The following is a 12110-nucleotide window of genomic DNA, read 5'->3' as shown; positions in this document are numbered from 1 at the left end:
AAGAAGGTGTGGTATATATATTCAATGGAATACTATGCACCTATCAAAAAAATCCTTCCATTTGCAACAACGTGGATGGAACTAAAGAGTATTGTGCTAACCAAAATAAGTCTATCAGAGAAAGACAATTAACATATGCTATCTCTAATATGAGGAATTTGAGAGGCACGGCAGGGGGCTGTGGGGGATAAGAAGGGAAAAAATGAAACAAGATGGGACCAGGGAGGAAGACAAACCATAAGAAACTCTTAATCCCAGGAAACAAACTGACTGTTGCTGGGGGGTGGGAGGGGAAGGATAGGGTGGCTGGGTGATGGACACTGGGGAGGGTGTGTGCTATGATGAATACTGTGAATTGTGTAAGACTGATGATTCACAGATCTGTACCTCTGAAACAAATAATACAGTATATGTTAATAAAATAAAATAAATTTAAAAAAAATAAAAATAAAAGTTGACTTATAGCAGAAGAGGGTAATATACTCTTAACAGTTGTTATACTTCTATGACTTGATCATCAATATATCACTAATATTTGATGGTTTGACAAAGGACAGAACTGGGAGGAAAAAATTAGTGATTCAATTAAGTTTTCATTATTAGTCAGAGAAACTGTGGAAGTGGGGTTCCTGGGTGGCTCAGTTGGTTGAGCATTTGCCTTTGGCTCAGGTCATGATCCCGGAGTCCCAGGATCAAGACTCACATCAGGCTCCCTGCTCAGCAAGATGACTAATTCTCCCTCTGCCTCTGGCCCTCCCCTCGCTCCTGCTCTCTCTCACTCATTCTCTTGAATAATTAAGTTTTTAAAAATGTTAAAAGGAAAAAGTAACTAGGGAAGCAAAAAATAGAGTAGGATCAAGACACAAAACAATTTTAAGAAATGTATTTGAATCCTTGCCAAGCTGTGTCATTGATGAATCTTTCAGTATTATTCCTCTGTCAGGGGAATGAGGAGGTGTGGGGAAGAGCAGAGCTCAGAAAGTCTTTGTAGTTTGCTCCCCACTGGAATTTAGGGACCCCACCCACGCTCAGAGTAGATATTTGAGGACCAGATCAGAGATGACTTAAACTCACCCACCAGCTTCCTGAAAGGCTGACAAAATTGGTTTGTTCATGATTTACACTATGCAAACCTGGGAGGAAGGAATATTCTAGATCCCGATGTTTAACAGAATGTTTATCCTCTTATTTCACTAAGGTAGGATGAGTCTCTCTCCCTGGAAAGACACCCCAAAAGGCTGACCTTGGACTGAATAAACAGAATGAACAAATCCTCACTATACCTTCAAAATGTGCTCGTTGGACACCTTGTCATCAGGGGACACATACAACCGGATGAACACAGAATTGCTGTATTGACCACGAAACGTTGCAAGGGTATGCAAGAGACTGAACTTCCTCTCTGACCAAATACCTTCGGGACCAATGTTAGATTCGAGCACAGGCCAGCGGAATGGGGAATGTCGCAGGATGTGTAGCAATGGTTTGGCATCTGCTTTTTCGATCGCTTCTGTAAGGGAGCAAATACAAAGAAAGAGTTAGAATTGCAGACTGGATCACCAAACTAGAATGCCAGTGCATCTTCTCAAAAGAAAATTCCCCATAAGACCCCAACTTCACATTTCACCTGTTAGAGAGAGATGCAGTGGACTGAGCAGGACCACAGAGACAGAACTACCTATGGCTCACACTGAACCAGGTATTCTTGACAGGAGAGCGGACTACAGAAGCTGCTGGATATTCCCGACAAGAAAAGATGGGCTTGATACAGCCCAATGAGTGATATTAGGCTGAGCATACTCTGCAAGATGAAGGAACAATCCTAAGTAAAGGAAACCATTCAGTAAAACCAACCACTCCCCAACACACGTGAATTAATGCTTCCAAACTCTTTGGTCATCTATTATCACACTCTTCTAGCTCACCAAATAATACCCCAAATTCTAAACAAGGTAACACTCTTCCCACAGGCACTGGTTTCTTCTTACAGTGGTCTTGAGGAAGCACACCAGATAAGATGGCAAGTGTTAACCTTAACTCCGATCAGACCCAAGATGCCAAGACAGGCCCAAGACACCCACCTAAGATGTCTGTTAGGCTGATGGAGAAGTGGAAGAAGCCTGGCCCACCTGGGAATCGGGATTTTCCTAGGCCTGGGTAAGCTTCTGTGGGATATAGCAACACTCCCAAATGCCCTCTCTCCCAGGCTCCTTCTCACACCGGACAGGGCCTCTGGATTCTCATTTCTGCACCACATATGGTGGGGTTTGCCCTCCTGACCCTACCCAAGTTTCTCATGGAGGAACTGCTACGTAAGGAATCCAAGCCAAAGAAATAAAATTATTTTCTTATTTTCTCTATCAAGCCAGCAATAGAACATTAAGACAGGGAGAGTCAAGATTCAGTCTTTGAGAATTGTTCCTTTCCTCAAACAACACTTTTAAACATTAATCGAAATCTTAGTAGTTCTCGTTTTCTTTAAAGAACATCTTTAAACATTAATAGACTCTCTGAAGGATAGGGTGTTAAATATTTCAGTTATTTTCTTTATTACTCACTCTCATTCATGCAAGATGAATAAAGGATTTTGGCTTTCTGTATGGCTTCGGTGTCCCGCCTTCTACTGATAGATTTCTCCAAAAGGGCTGGGAAAGTTAAGAAAGGATTCATTAGTATCCGCCCACACATGGTGCGACTTAGAGTTCATTCCATAACCACAGTCCCAGCCTCCGGGAAATTAAATGTAAAGACAGACAACCCTGGAAAAGACACATCTATAAAAGATATACAGACAGCATGACCGAGTCCAAGTTGCTTGAGGTTCAAATAAAAAAAAAAAAATGCAACCTTCTCTTTTCCCAGGTTCCCTTTTTTTTTCTTTCTTTTTAAGATTTTATTTATTTATTTGACAGAGAGAGATCACAAGTAGGCAGACAGGCAGGCAGAGAGAGAGGGAGAAGCAGGCTCCCCCCTGAGCAGAGAGCCCGATGCGGGGCTCAATCCCAGGACCCTGGGATCATGACCCGAGCCGAAGGCAGAGGCTTTAACCCACTGAGCCACCCAGGCGCCCCTTCCCAGGTTCTCTTAATTCAGAGAAGCCTGAAGTTCAATTTCCGACTCAGACTGGACCTGCTGCAGGGGTTCATGTTTTCGCCACCTACATAAAAAGAAACAGAATTCATTTATTCAAGAAACAAAAATAACTGAATTCTGTTCTTTGTTTCTGCACTGAGTAATATTCTCAAAGGAGGCAATTTCATCAGGGTCAGGTTTCTTAAGATTTCCTCACAGCCCAGCCTCTCCAGGAGGTCACCTGGAAGAAATTGCCCATTAGAAGTTTTATTCGATGTTGCATAAACATGCTGTGGACATGGGAGAAGCTGTTTAGACAGGAAATGGAGAGGCAAGATTGGAAAGCCTACCCAAATTGCCTGAAAACTTGTCCATTTCCCCATGCGGAGTCCTGGCCATTGAAATGAGGTCGTGTGTATAAAATGGCTGTCAGCGTAGACATGAGCCCACCCAGAAAATGATGTGCGCTTTATAACATCACTGATGCTCTTGTTTGAAGGTGGAAACTGGCAGCTGTCATGATGAAGGGGAGAAGGAGGGAAAGGCAAGACTCAATAAAAACTGCCCCCCCCCACCAAAACACACCTTGGATGTACCGGGGAGTACTCATTTACCTACGTGGAACCCAGACGAAGCATGCCCGAGCAGTACTGTGGCACTGCCTACATCGAGCTGTGTCAGCCTGCTGCTGTCAAGGCATTTGGACTTTATTTCTGAAACAACCCAGCTGCCTCCCAATGACGGCACAACAGATGTCCCCAAAGTACTCTGAAGAGCTTCGAGATACAATGGGGAGTGCTGATCCAATTAATAATTACATATTCCCTGAAGAGGACTCTCCACTTCTAAACTAGAAGTTCTACCTTTCAAAACAAACAAACAAAAATGCAATCCAGAGCTCCTGTCCAGTTTTTTATCAGCACCTGTACATCAAACAAGCCCAACGAACTCCACAGGTTCAAATAAAATAAACTGAGTTGGATGTGGGTGTTTTCAATTGTTTCGACTTGTTTGGTGTTTCTTTCTTATGTATTATCACAGCAATAAAAGCAGGATAACTAGCCCCAAGGACCGAGAAGGAAGATTGTTTTCTTTTTTTAATAAACACAAAGCTCTAAAACCATACTCACATACATTTCTATTCAAATCAGATCAGGTGCCTTTCCACTGTATTACTTCCACAGTCGTTGGACTGTTGGGGAGACACATTTGGAAGTAAATAATCCAAATTCCATTTAGGGATGTGATGTTCTTCTGATGCTATAAGCACTCCACAGATTGTAAACAACAATGCCCTGAGGACCAAAAACAAGCCATGGGAGCGAAAGAACTCAAAGTAGTACCTATGTACCTGAGTGTGCACCCAAGGCAGTCTGTGTACGACAAGAAGGTAAAAGAGGACATGCAATGCAAAGTAGGGCATTCCCAAAACCCTAACTGCGCACAAATATCAATAATTTGTTCAGGCACATCCCAGGGATACCGTGGGTTCAGTTTCAGATTACTGCAAAAAAAGTGCATATTGCAATAAAGCGAGTCAAATTAATTTTCGGGCTTCCCAGTGCATATAAAAGTCATGTTTACACTGTAACAGCAGATGATTAAATGTGCAATAGCACCATGTCTAAAAAACAAACAATGTAATACCTTAATTTTAAAAAATACTGCATTGCTACAAAATGCTAACCATCATCTGAGTTTTCAACGTGTTACATTCTTTTTCGCTGGTGGAGGGTTTTGCCTAGATGTGGATGGCTGCTGACCGATCAGACTGGAGCTTGCTGGAGGTTGGGGTGGCTATGGTAATTTCTTAAAATAAGACAACAGTGAAGTTTGCCACATAGATTGGCACTTCCTCTCACAAACTATTTCTCTGTAGCATGAGATGCTGCTTGATGGCACTTTACCCACAGAACAACTTCTTTCAAAACTAGAGTCAAGACGCTCCCTGGTGGTCTAGTGGTTAGGATTTGGCGCTCTCTCAAAACTAGAGTCAATCCTCTAAAACCCTGCCACCACGTTATTAACTAAGTTTATGTAATTTTCTAAATCCTTGGTTGTCATTTCAGACCTTCACAGTGTCTTTGCCAGGCGTAGATTCCATCTCAAGAAGCCACTTTCTCAGGGCGCATGGGTGGCACAGTCCGTTAAGCATTCGACTCTTGGTTTCAGCTCAGGACATGATCTCAGTGTCATGAGATCGAGCCCTGCACTGGGCTCTGCATTCAGCAGGGAGGCTGCTTGAGATTTTTCCTCCCTCTCCCTCGTCCCCTCGCGCTCATGTTCTCTCTCTCTCAAATCAATTAATTAATTTTTAAAAAAGACAAAACCACTTTCTCTGTTCATCTATAAGAAAAAAACTCCCCATCCATTCAAGTTTGATCATGACATGACAGCAATTCAGTCACACCTTCAGTTTCCACTTCTGGTTCTAGTTCTCTTGCTATTTCCACCACATCGGAAATCACTTCCTCCCCTGAAGTCTTGAACCCCTCAAAGGCATTCCTGAGGGATGGAATCAGCTTCTTCCAGACTCCTGTGAGTGTTGGTATCTTGACTTGTTCACAGGATCACACATGTTCTTAATGTCAGCTAGAACAGTGAATCCTTTCCAGGAGGTTTTCTATCTGCTGTCCCCAGAGCCAACACAGGAATCACTACCTGTGGCAGCTATAGCCTTGTGAAACCTATTTCTTAAATAATAAAACTTGAAAGTGAAAATGACGCCTTGATCCACAGGCTGCAGAGTGGATGTTGTGTTAGCAGGCATGAAGGCAACATGAATCTCACTGCCCATTTCCATCAGAGCTCCTGGGTGACCAGGTACACTGCCATTGAGCAGTCCTAAGTTTTTTCTGAGCTACCAGAACTCAATAGTGCATTTATAATACTCACTAAACTACGTGTGAACAGATGTGCTGTCATCCAGGCTCTGCTGTTCCATCGAGAGCATAAGCAGGGTAGACTTAGCATAACCCTTAAGGGCTATGAAGGGTCAGAATGGTCAGTAAGTGCTGGCTTCAACTTAAAGTCACCGGGGCTGCCTCAGCCCCCTAATAACAAGAGAGCCTGTCCTTTGAAGCCTTGAAGCCAGGCACCGGCTTCTCCTCTCTAGCTATTAAGGTCCTACATGGCTTCTTCTTCTAAATAAGGCTGTACCATCTACACTGAATATGCGTTGTGTAGAGTGTAGTCGTCTTTGTGAATCATCGTAGCTAGATCTTCTGGAGAACCTGGATACCTGGGTAACCGGGTAACACTGCTTCACCTTATATCAGGGAGAGAGCTTCTTTCCTTAAACTTCATGCATCCACTTCTGCCAGTTTCCAACTTTGCTCCTGCAGCTTCCTCACCTTTCTCAGCCTCCACATAATTCAAGAGAGTTAGGGCCTTGCTCTGCATTAGGCTCTGACCTATGGGGATGTATACCATGGCTGGCTTGTCTTCCGTCCAGACCACTGCAACTTCCTCCAGATCAGCCAGAAGTCCATTTTGCTCTCTTATTACTCGTGCGCTTGCTGGAGGAGCACTTTTAATTTCCTTCAACAATGTTTCCTTTGCATTCACAACCTGGCGACCGTTCAGTGCCAGAGTCCGAGCTTTCAACATTATCTTCCTCACTAGGCTTAATCATTTCTAGCTTTGACTTAAAGTAAGAGATGTGTGAATCTTCATTGCACTTGAACACTTACAGGCCACTGTAGGGTTATTAACTGGCCTGATTTCAATACTGTCGTGTCTCAGAACAGGGAGGCCTGAGGAGAGGGAGCAAGATGGGCAAAGGGCCAGTTGGAAGAGCAGCCAGAACGCACACAACATTTATCAATTAAGTCTGACATCTTCTATGGTTCGTGGGGGCCCCAAAACAATTACAATGATAACATCAAAACTCACTGATCACAGATCACCATAACAAATATAAGAGTGATGAACAGGTCTGAAATAGTCTAAGAATTACCAAAACATGACACAGAGACATAATGTGAGCAAACGCTATTGGAGAAAATGGTGCCAAACAGATTTGCTCGATGCAGGGTCACCATAAACCGTTAGTTTGTAAAAAATGCAGTACCTGCCACCCCCAAGAAAGGGAAGTCCCATAAAGTGAGGTAAACCCTATCTGTGTCAAAATTCTGTTTTCTGTACCAGAACATGGCTTTTAAAACAAATTCAGCTATCCCAGGTTACTTGTCAAACCCTTTCCCTTCTCCTCTCCTCCTCATGCCCAAGCAGGCAGGAGAGCGTTGATATGCAGACAGTGATGTGGCGATCAGCTGGCAGCATCCGTTTTATGTATCTCTGTATTTGAATTAGTGGTAAAGAGGCATAAAGCCTGGGGAGTAATTCATGAGCAGAAAACAAAGGCTGCCTATCAAAGGCAATTACTCAGGTTATTAAAATGTCCCGAAAGCGCTGAGAAGGGTTCCTGGGTCACCCACACAAGGGCATTCCCATCATCATCTGTGTTGTTTCTTGGACAATTTCTCCATCTTCACCCTCTTCCAGGTATTCTTAACCATGTTACGACAGAAAAGGAAAACTCCAGTTCACAAAAACGTATCATGCAACAAACCTAAGACTATAAAGCTGGTTTCAAAGTGCTTCTGATCATCAAATTCGAACAGAACACAAAAATATTATGTATTTTTTTCTCATTAATCTTAATCAAATAAAATCATCGAATTCTTTAATATAATCCAAGTTCCCCATTTTTTCTGTGTATGGTTAGTGTATTTTGTGTCCCATTTAAGAAACCTTTGCCTGTCCCAATCATAATAGTCTATGCTTTTTACAGAATCCTTATTGTTTCATATTTGGATCTACAGTCCACATAGAATTAGTTTCTGCCCATGGTGTGACAGTCATGCCTTTGTAACACAACCCTCCTTCATAGGGTACAACTAGAGGGAGAATTTTAATGAAGAAGGTATTTTTGGTCACTGGGTCCCAAGTACTGTGACATGAAAAGTAATCTCGGTACATAAAATTGGCATCAACAATGACTAGTCTCCATTAAATTGAGTAGTCGGTGGGGCAGGGGCTGGGTCGCATTCATCTTAAGCACCCACAGCCTTCTGCTTGGTGTGGTTGGTGCTCAGTCCACAATTGCAGAGTTGAATTCCTGAAAAGGTTAAGTCTAAGAGTTTTTCAACCAACAGAAAAGGAACTGTAAGAAGTTGCACTTCTTTTATTTTTGCTTGTTATAATCAGCAATGTCCCGATTACACAAACATCCATAATCTCCTTTTCTCACATCCTAGTCTCTGTATCATATGATAAAATCCAAGACTTCATTCATTGGTTTTCATGAACACCAGGTTTTAGGATTCCTAGGTTTCATCTTACCAGTGGTCTCAGTTCAACTATCTACTTCCTGGTCTTCCATTTGGGGGTAAATACTTAGTTGGCATTCAACTTCCTTTAAACTCAGAAGCTAAGACAGGACCACCAATCCTTCTCATTCATTTCACTTCTCCTGCTGAGATAGGGCCTTTACTGGGGGCTCTGGAACAGGAGAGCATTCCAAAGAAAGTCCAGACTCCTGAAGGCTCAGAATTCCCCTAGTAAGTCAAGAGCTCACAACAGTCAAATGAAGCTCAGGCTAGTCATTTGAAGTTTCTACTATATTTAGGACCTTTTCACCTAAAACCATTTTCAAAAATTTCACATGCACAAATGAGGCCAATGAGCAAACACTTCCCAAGAACCTCGGGACTGAGCTGATGCCATTTGAAGGAGATGGCTCCAGAGCACAGAAAACTCTATCAAAACATGCCCCTTTGTGTTCTCTTTCCCCACCCTGCAACCCTGCTATGTGCCTGGGCTCCAGGGAATCCTCTGGTTCCCTACTAGGAGGCCGAGGGATGCTGAAGCTGGGGACCTGATGTGCTTAATGCAAACAGCAACTGCATCCCAAAACCTTCCCATCACACGTCATCAATGTGAATTCTCGACCTCACAGTAGATTATGCCAACACTTCTCCCTTATAAGGAAGGGGGAGAGTGTCTTCTAAGTCTAGTTAAAAGGAAAAAAACAGGAAAAATCAAAACACTGACAAGTCGAATCCACATTCTAAGGGAAGTTACGTCCTTCCACACCTATGTAACAAGCACAATGTTCTCTAAAAATTATGTGTATATATATATTTTTAAACAATTGTATTTATTTATTTATTTCACAGAGAGAAAGACAGCGAGAGAGGGAACACAAGCAGGGGCAGAAGGAGAGGGAGAAGGAGGCTCCCCACGGAGCACGGAGCCCAATGCAGGGCTCGATCCCAGAACCCTGGAATCATGACCTGAGCCGAAGGTAGACGCCTAACAACTGAGCCACCCAGGCACCCATAAGCCTATCTTATCATGGCCTGGTTTCTCCTTTGGTGGTACTTAAAAAGTTACCTTCGGACGGTCCATGGCAGACTGTTGCCTCTAATCTTGCTATTTTTAGTCCTTGGTGATTTTCCAGGCTACAGACTTCAATTTGGTTTCCAGGCTCCTCAGTTTATTTACCATACCAAAAAATTTCATTTTTCTAACTCACACTGCACGGATATTAAACTCTTAGGCAGCTGGACCTGGAGACTCTAAATCAGCTCGCAAAGCCCGTTGTAACTCTCATTAAAAAATAAAATTCAAGTTAACTAAGTCACGGTCTGTGGATCCCATAGCCCTCATGTTTTTGCACGACTGGTGCGCTCAACTCTGCCCAGAGCCGGGCAAGCACGGCGTCACTGGAGTCTTTCTGACACACAGAAAAGACAGGACGAACTGCTATTTCTCGTTCTTCTGGGAAACTCCCACCTCAATACAGGGAGAGACACTGTCAGAATCCTTTTCTTTGTTCATTTTTTATGATCATCTTATAAGTGATCATTGTTGGCTGGCATCAGCTTCAGAAAAGGGGGCAGAGATTATTTTAGGGGCACTAAAAACCTCTATCTCATCTATCTAAATCACGGGTTACCAAATAACATAAAAATACACCCCATTTAACACAAAAGACCTCTTTGCCCATAATGAAATCAATTTTATAAAACGGCCAGACACTACAAAAGTCTAATAGAAGGTAACTCTTTTATTATGCTCACTTGCAAGCAAATTTATAAGGATTACACTTATCAGGGTTACACTTCAAAATAATTTAAACTAAATTTTCATATTACTCTTTGACAGCATAGAATTGCAATGAATCTACCAATATGATATTTTTAAAAGATTTTACTTATTTATTTGACAGATAGAAATCACAAGTAGGCAGAGAGGCAGGCAGAGAGAGAGGGGGAAGCAGGCTCCCCGCTGAGCAGAGAGCCCGATGTGGGGCTCGATCCCAGGACCCTGAGACCATGACCTGAGCTGAAGGCAGAGGCTTATCCCACTGGGCCACCCAGGCACCCCCCAATATGATATTTTAACTCATAGTTAATTTGGATCTTAGCAGATAATGCATTGAAAGGCCTGTGGTGAATTTAAAGTCACTAAAATCCATCTTCATTTTTTTTTTCTTAGAGTAAAAACCCTAATACTTATTTTGTCCTACCTATTTCTACCATCTTAATGTTATAAAGGAAAGACCATGTGTGGTTATATTCCCCCTGCAGGGGTCCTTCCTCAGTAGTCCTGAACATCCAAGGACCCAAAGGTGATAGCATTCCTTTATTAAACATCTGCTCTGCACCAGGTGTGTGGTACATCACCTCAATTAGTCCCCCACAAAGCCCGGTCATGCTATTATGACCAGGGAGACTCACTCCTGAGGAACCTAGCCAGGGATGGGAGGCCATGGTGAGGTTAGGGCAAGACATAGTTAGCTGGTCCCGAAGGCTTTTCTTCATGTTATGTCTAGTCTAAACCAGTGGTGTCCAAACTTGAACAGGCATCAGAATCATAAAACACCAAGTTCTGGGTCTTCCCCCAGAGTATCTAACTCAGTGGGTCCAGGGTGTGACCCAGAAATTCGCATTTCTAACAAATTCCCAGCTAATGCCAATGCCATAGGTAGAGGGAACACCCTCTGAGAGCCAACAGCAGTCACCAGCATTCCTTTACCTCCCCCAACTTTAAACGAGGTATAGTTGACAATTATCTCCAGTCCTTCTTGATGCCTGTGATCCCAGAACATCACCAGCCCAGATTTCCTCCTCCCCCATTCCCTGGTCCCACTCAAAGTCAAGGTTGATTGCCGATTTCCTCACTCCACAGCTTCATTTTAATTAAATGTCAACATTGTTCAAGGAGAGCACTACTTTGTTTTGTTCTGGAGAGCTCTCATCATACTGGCCCATTTAAGTCTAAGTTAGTTCCTCAGTTCTGCAAAGTCCAACTTTAAAAGGTTCCTTTCTCAAAGGTGAAATGCGATAGGGGTTTAAGGCGACGGTTGATTCACTGGTTCAAGAGCCAAAACAAACAAACAAACAAACAAACAAACAAAAACTACACAATGCCAGGAATACTTCCAAAGTGAAAAAAAATACAGGACAGCTATTTTCAACTCCAGCTTATACCACGCCCCACGGCAAAGAAGAGTGGGATAAATACTGCATCCCTCAAATCCTAAAAAATCTGAGCTCTAGACTTCACAATTCCTCCCTCATCTGTGAAAGCGGCATCAAAACACTGTAAACATAGGTTTAAAAACCCACTTCCCAACTAACCCCTGTTTTCACTCCCACCTTCCATGAGGAGGTAAGAGTAGCAGTGGTTCTATTCCTGGCTGTTCAAACTACACTGTGTGGTCAAGGAAGGCTGTCCTTTAAAAAAAAAAAAAAAAAAAAAAAAGACTATTTATTTGAGAGAGAGAGAGAGGAGGAGGAGCAGAGGGAGAGAGCCCGACGCAGGGCTCGACCCCAAGACCCTGAGACCGTGACCCGAGCTGAATTGGACTCTTAACTGAGCCACCCAGGCTGTCCTTTTTAACTGGGGTTCCTAACAGTGAGGGATTAGGAACCGGGATCTCTTCCTTCCCTTCTTTATCCCAAAGAGCGGAAGCAACAGCACCTTCAGCATAAGTCAAAGCAGTGAAAGGGCCGGGAGGGAGACAG

The 12110-nt window shown here is 43.1% G+C and overlaps 1 protein-coding gene across 1 annotated transcript in view; it reads right to left on the bottom strand.

Annotated features, from left to right (window-relative positions):
* The window catches only part of PHEX (phosphate regulating endopeptidase X-linked), a gene marked incomplete at its 5' end in the record, with an annotated part of 206253 nt that overhangs the window by 163674 nt on the left and 30469 nt on the right, over nt 1-12110 (bottom strand). Inside the window, 2 exons of the mRNA XM_080831329.1 lie at nt 1284-1510; nt 2559-2645. Coding sequence (XP_080687455.1) covers nt 1284-1510; nt 2559-2645 — 314 coding nt within the window. The remainder of the gene's footprint in view (nt 1-1283; nt 1511-2558; nt 2646-12110) is intronic.

Source organism: Martes martes, assembly GCF_963455335.1.
Source record: "Martes martes genome assembly, chromosome: X".
In the NCBI taxonomy this organism is placed as follows: Eukaryota; Metazoa; Chordata; class Mammalia; order Carnivora; family Mustelidae; genus Martes; species Martes martes.
This window is presented reverse-complemented; position numbering and strand designations above follow the sequence as displayed.